The 19,709-nt window shown below is 45.7% G+C and overlaps 1 protein-coding gene across 1 annotated transcript in view; it reads right to left on the bottom strand.

The window, feature by feature from the left end:
• The window catches only part of LOC119161076 (LIM homeobox transcription factor 1-beta), a 160,509-nt gene that overhangs the window by 8,121 nt on the left and 132,679 nt on the right, over positions 1-19,709 (bottom strand). Inside the window, exons 4-8 of the mRNA XM_075879986.1 lie at positions 17,272-17,573; positions 15,469-15,650; positions 8,555-8,632; positions 8,047-8,209; positions 4,896-4,988 (exon numbers count right to left, since the gene is read on the bottom strand). Coding sequence (XP_075736101.1) covers positions 4,896-4,988; positions 8,047-8,209; positions 8,555-8,632; positions 15,469-15,650; positions 17,272-17,573 — 818 coding nt within the window. The remainder of the gene's footprint in view (positions 1-4,895; positions 4,989-8,046; positions 8,210-8,554; positions 8,633-15,468; positions 15,651-17,271; positions 17,574-19,709) is intronic.

The raw sequence follows: 19,709 nt of genomic DNA, 5'->3' as shown, positions 1-19,709 counted from the left end.
ATAATTAGTTTTAACGTACCAAAACCCCCATATGAATATGAGAGACGCCGTAGACAAGGGCTCTAAATGCACCTAAATGTAAGCACACGGGCCTACAGCATTTTCGCCTCCATTGAAAATGCTGTCGCTACAGCCGGGATTCGATCCCGCAACCTGCGGGTCAACAGCCGAGTGCCGTAGCCACTAGATCACCGTGGCGAGTTTCTAGAGATAGAAATGACTCGGCGATGTAAAATAAATAAATAAATAAACAAACAAATAAACAAATAAATAAATGAGTAAATAAACAAATAAATAAATAAATAAATGAAAATTCTTATACTAAACGACGTGAATAACAAATAGCAGGCCGTAATTATCTGACTACATGCGAAAATTCACGCTATGGTGTATTGCGAGTCTGTCAATAAATTTGTTCGTGTTCGTTGCGACAACATGAACGGTGCCGTTCAGGTCCACCAATCACTTATTTCCCATGATGGCGCTACGGTATTACATACACAACTTCCCGCTATTTAATTACAACAGCAGTTTCGCGGATATGGTATCCAGTCATCCCAGTGGCTAGTAAATGTGGGGTTTAATTTACATCTAGCACGAAAAAAGTGCATATTTTCGCAAGAATTATGCGAACTAGAAGGTTGCATGTTTTTATTTTTTTATCAGCACAACGATGGTTGGTTGCCGAGTGTAATGACTGACATGTTCATATAGTTACAGTCAACGGCTGCATCGAGATGACTATACAGTAAAATTCCGAGCAAGCGCTCCTCTCCCATTTACGGCTGATCTGACACATGTACCAAATAAGCGCCAAATACAGGTTCAAGAGCGAGCAGGTGCCCTTCCCCAAATTCTGGTTCGATTATGTTTCACGGTAGGGGTAGTGGCTACTTGCTCGGCACTTTACGTATACCGTGGTAGATATCACGCATTGTTGCTTGCACGATCTGCCGAGATTCGAGGCCAGAAAGCGCGTCAGATCGTTCGTGAAAGTTACTGCTGGGCATACGCACTGAAATTTCATCGCATTTGAAATGCGTCTTGCTGGTCTGTACGCGATATAAGGTTTCAAGCCACACGTGCACGGTTCTCTGCTTAGATTCTTAGCGGCATACTTAGCTCGGAGACTGCGGGCGGCTTAATGCTTACGTGGCTACTATTTTGAATAGTTGGGTAATCGAACTTGGCTTCCCCAGAGTTCCCCAGTTTCTTTCTGCTGTCCTGCGTGTTTACCTGCTATTATTTTATTCCACATACGAATCTCCGTCGTGGTTAAACCACCACGGTTGTCTGAATATGAAAAAAAAAAAAAGACTGGAGGTGACCCAGTTCTTGGCTTAGGTGTCTGGTATACAGGGGCATTCACATCTAGGAGTTCATGTTCTTCGGTGTATTCCTAGGGTTTACGTAGTGTTTCATCGCACTGCTGAAGTGCATCTCAGAGGTCAAGAAGGGCGTGGTTCAGATATGTTCCACCAGCCTCCGCAACGGTCCGAACTGTTCACAAGAGCATGGCGTCTTCTCTCTCCAGGGCGCGGGTTCGAATCCCGGCTGCGGCGGCTGCATTTCCGATGGAGGCGGAAATGTTGTAGGCCCGTGTGCTCAGATTTGGGTGCACGTTAAAGAACCCCAGGTGGTCTAAATTTCCGGAGCCCTCCACTACGGCGTCTCTCATAATCATATAGTGGTTTTGGGACGTTAAACCCCACATATCAATCAATCATCTTCTCTCTCAATGAACTCATTCAATGAATTTTCATTATTTATCCTCACAGTTATTTGGCCCTTATATTACATTAAACTTACGCACCGATACCATACACATCTAATATTACTATAACTAGAACCAGAACTTTAAATTTCGCGCCAGTTTTCATAGTTGCCGTTGGTGGCCACTTTGAGCAAAACTAGCTGGTTTTTGACCCTACCTGGCGACAAGAGATTCCAGTAGGCACCATGGCTACTCGCTGGGCATTTTTAACTTCTATTTTGACGCATTTTCTGGTCATTTCTTTGCACAAAAAAGATAAAAAAGCCAGCGGGTTTAAAGAATAACCCTTTTTGCAGGTTTTTCTGCAGTGTTGGCCTATACACGCGCATGTCCTTTCCCCGCCCACGGACTATAGTGTTCATCGAGGCGACCAACCATCGTCCCTCCGACTGAAATGACAGGCGCATGTAAGGAAACGTGTGGTTATATAGCACCCTGATAACGCCAGACCCCAACAAAATGAACCTGGACTGTACATCTTCGACAAATTGCGCTATTTGAAGCTGCACTAATATTATTGTAACTTAGTACTCATTGAGGTCGACGGCTTCAAGAAAAAACAGCTTCAACGTTCAATGCCCTTGCTGAGTTGTTGGCCCAAAACTATTTTTGCATGAACCCTAGCAATAGTAGAAAAACTGTATGGAGGCGCACCGAAAGTATTATTAGCCGCAACTCACCTGTGGCTTCGATCCCAAGCAAGAGGGGAAAATATTATTGTCGCTGTACGAACATTTCTTAGCGAACTTAGGCGAGTTTGACCGTATCTATCTATCTATCTATCTATCTATCTATCTATCTATCTATCTATCTATCTATCTATCTATCTATCTATCTATCTATCTATCTATCTATCTATCTATCTATCTATCTATCTATCTATCTATCTATCTATCTATCTATCTATCTATCTATCTATCTATCTATCTATCTATCTATCTATCTATCTATCTATCTATCTATCTATCTATCTATCTATCTATCTATCTATCTATCTATCTATCTATCTATCTATCTATCTATCTATCTATCTATCTATCTATCTATCTATCTATCTATCTATCTATCTATCTATCTATCTATCTATCTATCTATCTATCTATCTATCTGTCTGTCTGTCTGTCTGTCTGTCTGTCTGTCTGTCTGTCTGTCTGTCTGTCTGTCTGTCTGTCTGTCTGTGTGACTACTCATAACATGAAAAACGTGACATGTATGTCATGAATGTCATGACTTACATGTCATGGTCTCACTGTGCCTGCGTTAGTTTTATGCACATGACATGTCGCAAAACTCGTATGGTGTGACATGACTGCATGGCGAACATAAGTGACAGGCCTTCACGTGGAAATCATGACATGCGTGTCATGTAAGAACATGACTACATGCCACGCTGATGATGTGCTGACGGTTTCACTAGCTTACATACACCAGATTTGCTGTTACGTGACGTGAATGGATGGTGAAAGCATGTGACTAGTTCAAACATGATAATCATGACATGCGTGTCATGTAAACTACATGCTACACTCATGATGTGCTCGCGGTCGTGTTGGTAGCTTCAAATATACCAAAGTTGATTGATTTGGATGGTTTAACGTAAAAAGCCATAAGATTATAGGAGGCGCATGTATACCGAATTTGGTATTACGTGACGTGAATGGATGACGAAAGTATATGACTGGTGCAAACATGACAATATTAACACGCGTATCATGTAAGAACATGACTACATGCCACGCTCATCATGCGCTCGCCGTCGTTTCACCAGCTTCATATACACCAAATTTGGTATTACGTGACGTGAATGGATGACGAAGGTATATGATTAGGGTGAACATGATAATCATGATATACGTGTCATGCAAGAATATGACTACATAGCACGCTCAAGTCGTGGCTCGAGACACTAAAAATTTTTATTTGCAGAAAATAAAACCTAACTGTTGAAGGAAGTCGAATAGCAGCCATGTATAAGGATCGAATTGTGTAATATTTACGAAGAAGAAAATCTTTGTAAGCTGGGAAACGAGCGAGAAAAAAAAAGAGGGGGGCAGATATGCAGCACCACCGATGTTACGCTACGAGATGACATAACATTATAAGGCACGTTTATAACTTGTTGGGAAACATTAATGTAGGGGTAGGTAAGAAAAACTGATTAGCTTTGAGTAAACAAAATGCCAAACAAAAGAAACAAAATTGATCTTCCAACGAAAAAAAAAAACCTGAAAACAAATAACTCACCGCTACATAGGCACTATTTGTTAAAGCGGGGCGCACTCTCTGCGTTGACATCTGATTCAACGCAGGTGGTAGGGCCCAGTAAAGAATGACCTCCGAGATCACCTACACAGGGCAGGACTTTTACGTAAGCAACCCCTTTTCACCCCGAATGACTTGAACAGGGGATTATGGCAACGACCGCTAAAGTTCAGATTGTGTATTTAATCTGTAAGCGACCGCTTAAGAATAAAACAGACTTTGCGAAAGTTCAGAAAGGGTAGCCTAACAATCTGAGCTCATTAAATGTTTGCCTTTAGAGTTCCTAATGAGACGCTTCTCTGACGCCGCCACGCAATGGAGCTAATTACGTCATAACAGGCAGTCAACGAAGCGGTGAACAAGCGACCAAAGGCGTCAATGCGAACAGTCACTCCGTGTATCCGGAAATGAAGGCTGATCCTGGCTGATTTCCATATAGCAGCACTATACTTCAGTGATCGTTCAGCTATGACGTCCACACAACTGTACATGTCATTGTGTGGCATCAGATCGTTGTCGACGCAGTTTGGTGCAACAGCGTGTGAGCGTTACAACTTGGAAAAAACAGCACGCAGATAATGCGTAGCGGTAGGGCCCACACTGCAGCACACAATATAGAATGGTTTAAAAAAACTTACGCGATAAATTTTATCTTTGAAATTTCATTAAGAACTTCGAAGACTCCAATCATAGTTCTGAAGTCGGTGCCTGTCAAATGAATTTAAATAGTTTTTCAAACAAGAAAAAAAAACAGAACAAAATGAAGAAAACCAAGGATAAACTACCAAAATTTTGCCACCACTCCACATTGTGACCAGAAGCGCGAACTATAGAGCAAGAGTGTTTAGGCGTTGCTTACCGTCGTGATGAGTGCCGTAAGGCAGTGGTTGCAGATGGTACGGAGACCCCACGGCAGACGGTTCGAGAAGGCCTAACCTCGAGAAGGGTGGAGCTGCGAAAACGGAAACATTTGCGTCTATTTTACAGCGAACGAACAAGAATATGCAAGCACATTACTCAAAAGACTGGTGACACAATTTGAAGACATCGCGAAAGGGACATTTTTCGTTTCCTTCGTGTGAGAAATTTCACCCCGTCAGCGTCAGACAACACGTACAAACGATTTTATTTGGATTATAAAGTTTTCATCACTGGGTATCTTCAAGTCAGCTACACTGCAATGCGCTTATCTGAACGAGTCAAAACAGTTCCCGAGTTTGCGAGCTCTGCCTCCTGTATGCAGCCTAAAGACGAGAAATCACTGTCAGCGTCACTGTACAATTCACTCATCGCTGTTTACGAGCACCTGGAGCAGATGACAGATTTGCTGTCTTCCCGTGATGTCGCAATGGTATGACACGTCACTGAGATGCCGGTCCTTCGATATCGAAACCGAAAGTGTATTTGCTAAGAGGCAATAATAAAATTATATTCGGTGCATTTCCAGGCACCCCAGCACTCGTTTTAAGTTTCTCGACACCAGCATGTTTATTTAGAGCAACAATTCAAAAAGGAAAATAACATTTGTGTCAGTACTCTTAAAAAAAAAACAACACAGACGCAATGCATTACCGGTGGCGTAACTCTTTCACCTAGACATAAGAGTACTCAGTACTGGGCCAGATAAAAATGAATGCTGAAATTGAAGGCCACACAAATATGGCATGAGTTCGACAATCATCTTTGCTAACTGTCGAAGGTGGCTTCCCCGCAGTAGTAATGCTCATGCGGAGCAGCCGACGTTCTAAAAGGCACGGTTTAACGCGTTATACTACACCATGTTTGCCAACGTTTTGCGCCCTTGTCATTGACTACTTCTGATATTTACCAAGTTTTTTTTTCCCGAATTCTCGATCTCTGAACAAAATATTTTGCCAGTTTTATGCTCGCTTAGTGTTGACGCACTCCACTGGACCAGAGGATGAACGAGAGTTTGAAAACGGTGTCAAACGTGCCACAAGCATGTAGGTAATGTTCACCAGTTGCCAGAAATGCGCCCTCTATACTTAGATAATTCCTATTATATACAGCACTTTGTTTCCCGAACTATTACTTAGAAAAAAAAACTGCCCTAGTTACCAGAGTTCTTCTAAAGAAAAGGTCAGTACAGTAAATCCTCTCTGAATAGCACTGCGGTACTCGGTAAACGCACTGTCACCTGCAATTAGTGCATTTTCATTAAATATAATGCACGCTAATTGTCGACGTTCACAGCGTGAATCCAACAGATAATAAAATCAACGATACCACAGGTCACGCTGTGTGCATCTTTGTGCTATTTTTGTTTTAAGCTTTGCTACCCTATAGATTTTCCATGATTATATCTGCAATTCTGTACTTTTTTTCCTTAGATTCAACAGAGTACATCATGGTTTTTATACTTTGTTTATAGAAAGTGCACGTGCTTTTCTTATTTGTACAAAGAGGAATATCGGAGTTGCTCTCGAACACTTTATAATCTTAATAATCTTCGTCATAACGTGCCCCTTCACCCATCATTTGTTTTACAGTGACGTTCGCGTGCTTAAAGCACCGTTTCCATTTTTTCAGTGCCGTGGCACTACTACGCAATTACATAACATGACATGAGTCACCACGTTTTTCGCAAGCAAGGCTAGTTGTTTCTGGAAACTATTTGTCCCTCCTTTTCATGCACAATAAAGTTCACATTGTACATGATATTACTCACACCTTAAAGGTATAAGCTGGAGAACAGTATAGCAATGATTTGCCATTTGGTAGAAGTGAAAAGGGCCTGAAAACAATGATATTTAGAGGGACGCTGAAGAGATTTCAGAATTAAATAAAACGTCGTGTCTATGAAAAATCGGCATTATTGTTCATGATTCAATAATTTTTTGCGCCTGTTCTGAAGCAGCAGCTTCAGAACAGGCGAAATAAAAGCTCGTCTTGCTCCACCCCCGCAGGCGCGCTGAAAGTGTGGGCGTGGAAACATACGTCATCTTCGTTTTCTCTGTCCTGGAGCAAGTGTTCTTTCCTATCGTCAACCATGGCCTGCGTGACAAACCCGTGACGTGCCGTTGTCGGAACTAATCGAAGAGGCCACACTTCCGCAGTGCTGCTGTTGCAGGTGACGTGGCATGCCGAAAATGACCTCACCGTGTTCGCTCAGCGTCTCAAGAAGCCCGTTGGCCATATCCCCTGTTGTTTCATCAAAAAGAGCTATTGGCGTTCACTTTTGAGAACTCTCACATCGCTTTTCTCATTCAGCAGGGATCAAACTGTCCTTACATGCTCCTAAGTCATTTTTAGAAAAGTGCTTCAGCTTCCCTTTAAGGAGAGCAAGCGATACACAATGGACCAATCTGTGTCAGTCACAGCCATAGTAACCAACGGATAACGATGCCAAGGAAAGTACAAAGAAAATCATCTTTTGTTTTAGTTGAAGCAAATTAATAGCAAGGTAAAGTGAAGTAGATCAGTATATGACGTCATTATGCGGTTGTATGCATCTTAGAAAGACTGTGTGTGCGCGTGCGTGTGTGTTTGTGTTTGTCTGTGCGTGTGTTTGTGCGTGCGTTTGTATGCGTGTATGTGTATAACGAGGAAGTGACCTACGTATGAGCCACACGTGTCTTCATTACGAGGGCTGAGTCACATTTAGGTAAACTGATCTAACCTATTAACTTATGGGGTACCTTTCACTTAACCTGTAACTAGATTCCAGCCACGTCGGCCTCATTTTTGACCGAGCTGAAAATGCTCGAGGCCCGTGTACGTATATTCAGGTGCACGTTAAAAAAACACACACACACACTCACATGGTCGAAATTTCAAGGGCTCTCCACTACGGCGTCTCTTATAATCGTACAGTGATTCGGGGACGTTAAATGCCGGTAATTGTTATTATGGACCTATATCCTATATTATTTCTCTGCCTTTAAAAACGAACTTGTGAGTAGGGAATAATCTAAAGGAAGGGTGCTGCATTGCTTTTCGTTAGCATGCAACGCATTAAAGGAAGCTCACGAGCAGGACGAATAACTCACAGCTAAGGTCGGCTGGCGATGCTGACTGGCGGCCATCGTCGCTCTTCTTGGAGTCTTTGGTGGAGGAGGCCATCTCGCTGCCTGAACTGTCTCCCCCCGCGTTCTGCTGGCTCTGCTGCTGCTGCTGTTGCTGTTGCTGCTGCTTGCGCTGGATCTTCTTTAACTGAGTCAAATGATAAAAAGAGGCGCTCAATCACTCGTTCTTTTATTACCAACCGAAAAAAAAAACACAGCTGTGACTCGGAAGAACAGCTAGAAGGTCCGCTCGCGTTAAAATATCGGTAGAAATGAGACTTCTTTACGTACGATTGTTTCCAAAAGCTAGCTGGTTAGGATTTTGCACACTTGAAACAAATAATTATGAAAACAATCATTTTCATAAGAGTTTGTTGACATCAAAGCTATTTCTTCGTGTCAAGACATCAGCGCACCACCGGATTCTGCTCAAAACAAGAAGAAGAGTGGGCCGTCCTTTTGATGCATTGGCAAACGAAAGAAAACATCTCACCTTCGCTCTTTGGTTTTGGAACCACACTTGGACGATTCGCACGCTGAGACCCGTTTCTTTGGCCAACGTCTCACGAACCTGTACCGAAGTAGACAAAAACACACTTGGCTGATCCCTAAGTCCTAAGAACCGGTACTACAAGAAAGAGAAACGCGTTATCACAGAAGTGGTGGATTGTTTATTGTGCATTGATGTATCAGCGCTTGTACAATACCCATCAGTGTTTGGCAGCTATAGCATCGTTTGACATGGACGTACCCACGTCCACACCTCGTGGCACATCTACATGCCGACGACAAGCACCCAGGATAATGATTTAACTGTTGTAGTAGCTGAGGTTGTTAACATATATACACGGACGCAGCATATCGGGAATCCCGCGCAAAAATGGCGTGAAAAGGAATATAATAAACACTGGTAATCTGTATACAGTGCTTGGAAGCGTCGTCAATCGAGGAGAGAAGCAGCAAGATGTGCGCTCTCGAATAGTAGGGTAACGTACGCCCGTGGTCATGAATACACTACTACACGGCATTCAGCAACACGGGATGGACAGGTTTGTAGTCCCAGCTTTAAATGTGTAAAGGCGTTCCACGTCCCATTGGTTTCACTTCCTCAAGGCACATTTTTCGCCCGTCAAAATTTATGATTTCTGGGGCGCTTACTACAGCAGTTTCATTTGCCGGTGCTGTCACACTTAAAGCAGTAGGCGATGCAGTAGGTGGTGTTGGTGCATGTTGAAGCACCACTGCACCGGCAACGAGCCACCACTCGCTAACACAAAACTAACGGCAAAAAGATAACTGTGTCCAGGGTGACTCCTCGATGAGACAGGTCGGCCAGTGCTCATTGCCATCCAGACAAGTCGTCGCCCAATCGCTCCATATCGGCACTCGATAATGTTGTAGCGAGAGAGGAAGACGGGACGGCGGCCAACGTGGTCGTATCGTTCTCTCGCCACTTTATTACACACCTGAAGCGGAGCCGCGTGGCTTTCCACGTCCGACACACCAAGTGCGCTAGCTTGTTCTAATCCTCGCGCAGCTCGAGCTAGCATCAGCTGCGTGAGAGGCGCGGCGCGGTGACTGAGAAATGATGATGGTGATGGTGGCACTACAATGTCATAGCACGGTATTTCCATTCAGTGCTCACAGACGGTGACACCACCTTGCAAACCAAGAGCACGTGTGAGAGAGATTATCTGTGAGATATAAAGTGCGTTTTTTAGGCCTTGTACATTGCATCAGTGGCTCAGTGGGTGAAACGCCCGGCACTCATCGTCGCGGACTGAGAGGTCGTGGGTGCGACTGCCCGTGACGAAACTTTTTCGTCTAGTTTTTTTCCCTTGCCATCTGTAAGTGTGAATTTTACTAACGTCTTATTTATGACGTAAATACGTTTGTGAAGCCTTGGTGGAGCCAGGCATAAAACAATTTTGTGTCAAAAATGACGATTTGCAATGAATGAAAATGCGCTTGCAACAAATTACAAAAGTGTCCATTGGGCACTCCACCTTCATGCCAGCCTTAGTGAGTTCGCCCAAATATGCCATCCTTCTCTCTGTGTTTAAAGTGTCATCTAAACGTAAATGCCTAGCTGTCAATCTGCTGAGCACAAGAGTTGCCATATTATTCATAAAGCAAGCACAAGCTCAAAGCTTGGATGGCGATGCTGTGCCAAATGCAAATTTCTCACTTTATTATGGTTTCATCAACGTCTTCCGCACTTTCTCTGCCTCTCCAAGGTGAGTCAGAGAACACGAATATTAGTTGACCAGTGCGACAACCGAAACAGGAGTCGTCCGAGGTTCGATCCTGTCACGTATCGTAAGTAGTCCCACCCACAACCACTTCGACTTCACCGCAATAACGCGGGCTTGGCGCGAGAAAAAGACATTTCGCATAATATATATAACAAAGAAACACTAAAAAAAGCCAAGTTTTGTCGGTCGCAGAGCCCCGCAACGTTCGGCCCCAATCAAAGATAAATGGGCTTCATAAATCACCACCGCAGGGAAACCCACGCCGACTTCTTCCACCCTTTACACGCAGTACTTCTTGCAGGGGAGACCTGCCCTCCCCTCTTCCTAACTTTTCACCGCCGACGCACACGCGCCAGCGCTGCGGCTCTTGTGGCTTTTTCTAGAAGAGTTGTTTTGCTTGTCGAGCGTCCGAAACGCACGCTCTCCGCACGCGAGGCGCAACACACACGCCACCAAGAAAAAGAGACAGAGAGAGAGAGGGGAAGAAAGCCGTCTCCAGGTGCGTCGAGAGATGCCGGTGGCGGCGTCGTATACCAATCGAGCACCGAAGCGCGCACGCGGGGCGCATTTCACGCTTGGAAAAGCCCGCTGGTTTCGCCGAAAAACCTGGCCGCCTCTTCCATTCCTGGGATTCGACGACGCTCAGAAGTCTACCGAGTAGTCACGTTCACACAGCAAAGAAAAAAAAAATGGGGGGGGGGGGCCAACCGACGTCTAACGCCTTGATTCTCTACCGCGACACCTCCCTGCGCTTTTCTCTTGGAAAAACCGCGACCGAATGAACGGCCTTCCACGCGGACACCCGCGCCTTTGCCGAGGAATGCTTCCTTTCCGCGGTGGCCTTCTTCGGGTCTGCGCTTCTTTCTCCTTTTTTTTTTCTTTCTTTCCTCCCGCTTCCCTCGCTCCGGTGTTCCCGGTTTTTCACGGAGCTTGGACCGCGCCGCACGCGGCTTCTCGGTGCAACCACGCCGCGTGAGCTCCATATTAATTTCGCGACATTATCCGCGGTCCCGCGCGAGAGCCGATCGCGAGACGCGGAGGCGAGCCCGGTCCCGTGGTCGCCGCTTTATTAAATCCCGAGACAAGTGATAAATAACCGCCCCCCTGCACCTTTCTTCTCTCCATTGCCAGTTATCCCCTTTTTCTTGCTTGGCTCACTCCGCAAACCTTGTTTGTTGCCGCGTGTGCTCAGTTTTCTGGCCTATTGATCTGCCTTGTTTGTTTTTTCTTTTCGCCGAGTGGCGTCTTGTGTCACCGCCTTTTTGGGCTAAAACGCGTCGGGAGAATCCTCGCCTTCGTGGCTCGGCCAGTTGACTTCACTCTTTGGGCACTTTCGAGGCTACACGTCCGGATGAGCTCGGCTCAACAGCAACAAGGAAGTTCGGCGGTGCCCTCTAGACGGTACGCCTTCCTTCCACCCCCTTTTCTGTGCGCGGGTTGTCGTTTTACTTCCTGTTCATGATCCGGTGTGAAGGAATCAACTCCTCCCCTTTCCACTGCAGCACATTGCTCTCCTCCGGTGCCCTAGCCGCCACCGTAGGCGCCCTGTACACCATGGTCGGTAGCGGAACGCCTTTCGTCCTTTCTCGCACGTTCGGCACTTACAATAGGCACAATACGGCTGGCTGATCGTGCCACTCACCCACACCTATCAACCCTTTCATCGTAAGCTGTACCTCCCAGTGCCACCTTCGCACGTACTCTTGCAACGGCTCTCTAACGTGCGAACCGAAACAACAATGCTGAGAGCAAGACGAAAATATTGCGCCTGATTTCGCTGCCGTCGTGTGCGGGGAATTCTAACAACCTCGTGCCCTCTTGGGTGTGGAAGAAACATGCACACGCAAGAAAGGGGGAACGGCGCGTGCGAGAGAAAGAGGGAGACGCCGCCTTCGTATCGAGGGCCTCAACGCGGCTCATTATTCAAAAGAATTCCGGCTGACAAAGTTTCCATATTCGTCGCGTCGCCGGCCGCCCACGTGCACGAATGCGGCATTAACAAGGCGCGCGTTGCCACCGCGTCTTAGCGTCGCAGCATGCACAGTTTGTCTTTCTCTTTTTTCTTCGCTCGGCCTCATTGTGTCTCTTAATATTTTGTCACTTCCTTCTGCGGCGTCCCTCGTGTTTGTTTTTTCTTCTTCTTCATCTCGCTCGCCCAAATTTGCGCACACTGCCCGCATAATACACCACGTGTACTGGACGCCATCATTTTGTTGCGTGTATACTCTTTGTCCGATGGCCAAGACTGTTTTCTTGCTATACGCTTCCGATACGAGTGAAAGTGTTCTTTCGCCATTGTTGTTACGGTCTGGGCAGGGGGGGGGGGGGCATGCGCAGTAGCCCACAAACCCAAGCTGCGCTCGTATATATATATATATATATATATATATATATATATATATATATATATATATATATATATATATATATATATATATATATATATATATATATATATATATATATATATAGGCTCGTCTGTTATGGTCATCATTAGCTGTTTTCTTTCTCTTGCCTGACTCGATGAACATTCATCATACGAAAAACTCAACGTGCAGAGCAGGCTGCAGCAAGGAAAGGTAAACATACAAAATTTGTTCACTGTGCCTGTCCCCCCACCCTTCCCACTCTACCCCCGCACGCGTCCATAGAGACGTGTAACGTTGCCGCGACGAAAATCAGTGAGCCTGAGAAATTTTTAGGTGCGTAGGGATGCAAAAAAGAAACGCAGTCCACCTAAGCTATACATGTACCGGCGCAAAAGCTGTGCGTCAACAACGCCCGTGTCGGCGTTTTGTTGTGTGTATGCGCACGTGCCGACGATCGTGTTTTAGGCGTTAATAAAGGCGCTGGAAGGTGTTTGTGTAGTCGGCGGTGTAGCCCTTATTTGAGCCAAGGAACAAAATGATTGCGAACGCATACATCAAGCGTGTTCTCTCTTGTGTGGCGAAACAATTACCGAGCCACGTAAGCCAGTGCAATATTGTCTTCTCGGAAGTGCCTAATGGCGTGGAAGACAGAACGTCACTCTCTAGAAGGTTATGCCTAAGCGCTACACAGATTTAGGAATAACAGAGATAAACAAAAGTTATAGAGAAATAGCAAACACCGAGAATAATATGCACGAGATCAATTTTGAAAACACACGGAAGTTCTTAAAGAACAAAATTTTGTTTTCCGCGAGATGCACAAAGGCGGCAACGAAGTTTGCCTGCATGCAAGAGCCGAAAGTCGGCAAATGACTCCTCCCTTTCTCGCTATCTACACACAAGTGATTCTTCATCCTAGTTTCATTTTCGAACATCAGATACCGGACATTATTGGGGACAACTTCGTTACTCTGACTAGAATGCACTACCCGGAATGAAGAAACATAACTCCGCCAGCGAACAAATGGTTCATCAAGTCCGTCTATGTGGTACAGGTGTTGCGGTGCTCAGCTGAAGACTCGAAAGTCGTGAGTTCGATGTCGGTCGTGGTGGTTGCATTTCGATGAAGGCGAAGTGCTAGAGATCTGTGTACATGTCAGCGCTGCAACATTTTTTCAGCATGGTCAGAAAACGCTGCTGATCGGTAGTCCAGGGTTCTGAGAACATGCGAGACACGTGGCTTGGAATTTACAATTTATTCTCAGTCAGCAATGAATGGTTTCCCCTTCTTTCCGCAAATGATGCCATATAACCAAAGGTATATGGCATCGGAGAGCCATATACTCAGATGTATACGCCCCTCCGAGATGGCGGGCGAGCGCACACGCCATCTCGGAGGCCATGCTCACAGTGTTCAAACCTACATAGTTACTGCGACCGACGCAGGAGGCCGCCACATGCCCTCACGCGCTCGCGATTGCTTGCGATCACAGTGAAAGTAAAGCGCATGTTCAAAAAAAAAAAAAAAAAAACTCGACGTCATTAGGCGTGCGTAACATCTCTTCATTCTCCCGTGCCATTCCTTCCTGCTTAGCTTCCAGTTCCAGCACACTCTTCATGACGAGAAAAGATAGAAAACAATTATAGCGTGCGACTAAGCTCTTGTAACCCCGCTCGCACTTGAGCAATTCTAAAAAAGAATGCGGTGGTCGATTTGTGAGCCAATGAACTCCTTCAGTGGAGCCATTCGATCATTATTCAAAAAAGTGTTGCAGGGCCCCGTTTAAAGAACGCCGGATGATTTAAATTTTCGTGGCGCTCCACTATGACGCGCGTCGTAATCACATCGTGGTTTTGGCTCGTAGAACACCAGGTGTTGTTACTGAACGGTGAATGGAACATTAGTTTTTATTTTTTCTTTATTTTCACCTCTTTTTTTTTGTGACCAGATGGGGATGACGAAAGGAAGCCTCAGCTTTTTTTCGTCTCCAATACTAGGCCGTTCAGTTTGCTAGTGCCTACAGTTGCACTTCATTAAAAATATCATTTTTAATTTGAAGCTGTAAGTCATGAGTGCCTTCATAATGGGTTTTTTGTCGAATACACTTTTACTTCAAGACGCATGCGCATGTGTGAAAAACTACCTGTGTTTAATGGTGTGTAAATCGGGTGAATGCCGCCGACTTGGTTTACGAAAGAATTCAGCATCGCAAAAGAAGCGGGAGCTTAACAACCTTTTCATTTTTGCAACTATAGTTAATTATATTCAAAACTTGCTGATATACTAATGAAAGAAAAAACTACTATTAATTTGTTGAACGAGAATATGCGCACCTCTTAACGAAAACATACACTTACTCTTTGTTATTATCTACGGGATATGGTTTCCACTATGTTCATGGCACGTTTGTTAGTGCATGAATAAGGTTATTGGTTGACTTCCCCAAATTATGTTTGATTTCAATGCTGAACTATACAATGCTATCAACAAAGGCGCTATTCGTGATCATGACGAGCACTAAACTAACCATGCTTCCAGAAAAAAACACGACCATCTCCCTTTCTCCCTCAAGACCCACACACGCACACGCAACAAGTGGCGAGGAAATCCTGCAGGCGACTCAGTGAAAAATGACACCCAAATCCGATCATTGTAAGGAGAACTAACCACTCTGAAGCACTTTCTGAGCACTGGCCTCGGAAAGTCCACTGAAAGAAGGGACAGCTACAATGACCGCCGTATTACTCTGCTTCGAGCAACACAAAACGAGCTTCCCACTTGCCTTGCGGCATGGCTTCTGGCTGATCTCGAAGGATGCCTTGAAAGCGCGCCTCTGCGCCGTGGTCAGGATGGTGCGAGGCCTCTTAGGACCCCGGCGGCCGTCGGGACGAACTGCCGCTGCTCCGCCGCCAGCACCCGGTTGCTGACCGTTGGGACCCCCGCCCGGCAGAGGACCATTCTCGCCTGCGAAACCATTGTGGTGCTCTTCCTTCAGCAATCAAACATCACGCCCAGCTGTTGATTTCAATCAATCAATCAATCAATCAATCAATCAATCAATCAATCAATCAATCAATAAGTTTTATTCCGCGAGCAGCAACCATGAACTGTGATGAAAATTGCGTGGTGATGAGCACTGGCAAGTGCATTATCTCGACAGGTGGCTTGCATATGGCCTTGTATGTTCTTAGTTCATGTTGTGCACTCACCGCTTATTTCGCATTGAGAGAACAGACAACACGAAAACTGCTTTGCTCCATGGAGCGGCAATAGTCCCTTACAACAGTTATGTAGAGTTACGCGGGATCGTGCACGCATTACGCGGGGCCTCGTACAACCTTATCGCTTATTGCTATCGTATTCATTTCTTCGGCCTTAAGGCTAAACCAGGTTTTTTTTTACTCAGGCTATAAACAAAAACCACAAATTAAAATAAATCCCAAGAAATGACCTTCACGATTCGAACTTGTGATCCCTCGCTCCACAGTGTGCTGCAGTAAAGACAGCCCTGCAATATGCCACACGTTCTTCAGCGTATTGACGCAGATCTCGGAGGCGCTTCGGTGTGTTCAGTGCCACCCACGCGAGATGGTGCGAAGGACACGCTTCAAAGCGACGTTCTTACATTTTGTTTCAAATGATTTTCAGACGCGCACAAAGTGTGGTCGGATTTTGTACCCATTTGTGATCTGGAACGCCAGGCAAGCATTGCTTTGAGCGTCATTGTGCCGCAAGATGCACGCAAGGGTCAGTCACTCCATGCGTCTCAGTGTTCAACAAGGAAGCGCTGGCACATTTCACACTTGAAGCGCTCTGATCAAACACAAGGAAGTTACAACTGTGAAAGTTGTTAGCTCCCGTTAAACCTGTGCTTTCTTTTCAAGCGTCCTTCTTTATGCTTTAGCAGCGTGGTGCAAGTGTCGAGCTGTGACGGTTGTTAGTTCGCGCGCGTCCAGCGTGTTGTTTTTGTGCGTCTTTTGCGCTTGAGAGGCGCACTGCAAGTATCGAGCTGCTTCCTGTTCACCATGTGACATACGAATTTGACGATTTCGCATTGATTGCTTCGCCCTCACAGCATAAATGTTTGTCCTTTTTTTCTCGCTGACCCACTCTGGTCTCATGCTGCCCCTTAAGGTTACACCTATCATTTCTATTTCCATGGCTCGCATGCGTAGTTGTTAAGTTAGGCTGAGCCCTTTTGGTAAGCCACCAACTTTCAGCCCGCAGGTTTCAGACCATTACCAAATGTAGCTGTTATACACCTCTCTTGAAGCTTTCCTGTATACTTTCCTATACAGAGGGGCAATGACGCAAAACGGATACCACCTTCAAGCTACGCATGCCAGTTCTTTCGCCCCCAGAAGGTACAACTACACGCACAAGCCACGTGATACAAATATGAAAATGGCAACACATTTTTTTTTTAATTTTCAGAGAATCCGAAGTGTTTAACCGGAAGTGCTTGGAAGAGAACGAAGAGTGTCATTCGTCGGTCATACCAGGAATAGTTTTCTCGAAATGAACTACATGAACTGTTGCTTACAGCATAAGAGCTGCGACGATGCGAGTACATATAGTTAAGTACCTCTGGTCCCTGGTAGGGTTGCGTTGGGTGCGTGTGCAGCCGGGTGCTGCGGCGGCGCGTGAGGCTGGGCTGGCTGGCTGTTGTGGTGCTGTGCCATAGAGACGAGTGCCATCTCCTTCTCGAAGTCGGGCCGGCAGTAGAGACGCGCGGCGCGCACCACGAACTGGTCGCCCTTCTGCAGGGTGCGGCCGCAGACGACGCACGCGAAGCAAGCCACGTGGAAAACGTGCTCCAGGGCGCGCATCACCAGCTCGCTGGGCGCGATGCAACCCAGGCATCCTGCGCACTTGACGCCGAACAACCTGCGTGGAAGTTGTGCACTGTCAAAACAACAGAAAGCTTTGATTCACTGCACCACCGACGGTTGTCAACGGTTCTCGAAGAGCACACTTTTTGTATCGATCCTTATAATTGGCTTTATTTCCCAGGAACGAAAGAAGGCGTATCGTTCGAGGGGATCGTTTATTTGTCAGACAACCTAAGTAAGCAGTTTGTGTGTTGGTTTCTGTAGGTCCATTTCTCAAGGTGATATTATAAGTTTTGTATTAGCAAGGTTATTTATTATACGTTCTTGATTATTAAGTTGCATAACAATGGTTTTTGGAATAACTTTGGCCTTATGAAGCGCCATATTCTCTCCTCTTCATTCCCACTCCCCTCCTATACAGGTTAATCCCCATAATCTCACTAATTATAACTCCTTCGACCGGCACACGTTTGCACGGGATGCTTTACAGCAGCGGGAACAGCTTTGTGGCCAATAGTACTCGCGTCATTGTCGGGGCAATGTTGAAGTGCAACCTGTAGATAACCTGCAGTGGCTGTATGAAGGCATGCTTCCAGAATTTCGTCTCGTAGTGATGCGAACCCGAGGAACCACACTGGTGCTTTGAGAAAAGTTCTGCTTACAGAAATCATTGTTACGCAAATCAAACGACGGCATATTGTAAGATAATTAGTGCAACCTTTACTCCTGAAAACAGCCATACAAACACTGATCCACCCGAGTAACACACATGACATTCAGCACTTGTGTCTGTTACTCAGTTGGATCAGTGAGTGTTTGTGTGAGTGTTAGTGGGAGTCAATTAAAGTTGCACTAATTATCTTACAATTTGACAAATGACCAGCTAGCTGAACAACAAGTTTTAATAAAGCGATGGCAGCCGTCTGGCAAGGAGTCGCGCCTATGTATACGTGTATAGGTGCAGAATTTTCTCTACAATTGGATGCCACTATATGTGCTCATCATATATAGTACAAGTAACCACCCATGGAAGTTTCCGCTTTCAAAGAGACAGCGTTATGTTTGTTTAGCCTGCCCTGAAGGCGAACGTTGGCTCCCAGAAATCACGTTGTGAATGCGCCTATCCATTCCCACGACCATTCCGGTTTACACTGACAGCGTGACCTATGCGGCCCACTCGGCTCTGGACACGGAGGGGTGTAGCTCAGAACGAGACCGCAAAGACAGCTGTCGTGCGTCACTGGAAGTCACGAGTGCGCAGTGGTCGCCCCGCAGCCTCGACTACGAACCACTGTTTGCATACATGCACGAGTCCGTGCATGACTGATGCCTGTTTGCAATGCCCCACGTTGCCGTCTACATCACTTCCCGTTGTGCTACAACACATGTGCGCCATTATTTGTGGACGAACTCGGGCTTATACTATGCTGGGCAGTTTCTTTGTTGGCTCACAACTTTCTGCGTTTGTATACGTTTTCATTTCTAGATAAAATGACCACGCTGCCATAAAAACAGACGTTCGTTGCAGTTAGCACCCATTTATCCATGTGACCACCAGGACTGGGAATCAAAGCCGTGCCCTCAACCTTAGCAGCGTGACACTTGGCGTCGAAAGAGCTTGCAGCCCGCGATGCGGCGCTTCGACAAGCCGATAGCTTCGCGCTCCTTTTTTTTCCCCGTGGTTCATATTATCCCTATCAGAGTTTTAAGTGGGGAACCAGGGCTCTTGGTTCCGAGGCCAAGCTGGGCGTGCTGCTGTCGAGTTTGAGGAGCAGCTGAGCTTAAAAACTCGGTAAAATCAGCAGGCAGCGTTGGGTCAAGCGCTCGAGACTTGGGTTTTTAACATCAATATGCCTGACAGTCAAAAAGGACTGACTTTTGGCTTTGTTAATATGACATATCTGAAGTGCTCAGCTAGCATTTTACCAGATGGGAAAAGACCGAGAGATTTACGTTTGTCCTCTTCGTCTTGTCCTGTCTTTAAAAATATCAGATATACTTGACAGTCACTCGTTGATTGCGGACACGTTTGTGATAACTCCTGTTTAGAGGTGGGCGCCTTATTATGAAGCGCGATCAAAATTAAGTTTTATGGCTTTCTTGAAGTTCAGCACAGAGAGGTATATACGGGAACACAACCTCTGAAAGTAAATTATGTATCCCGGTGGACTCAAAGCTTGGTGGCAATTAT

This window comes from Rhipicephalus microplus, chromosome X (assembly GCF_043290135.1).
Source record: "Rhipicephalus microplus isolate Deutch F79 chromosome X, USDA_Rmic, whole genome shotgun sequence".
In the NCBI taxonomy this organism is placed as follows: domain Eukaryota; kingdom Metazoa; phylum Arthropoda; class Arachnida; order Ixodida; family Ixodidae; genus Rhipicephalus; species Rhipicephalus microplus.
The sequence above is the reverse complement of the archived record's forward strand: the minus strand, read 5'-3'. Positions and strand labels throughout refer to the sequence as shown.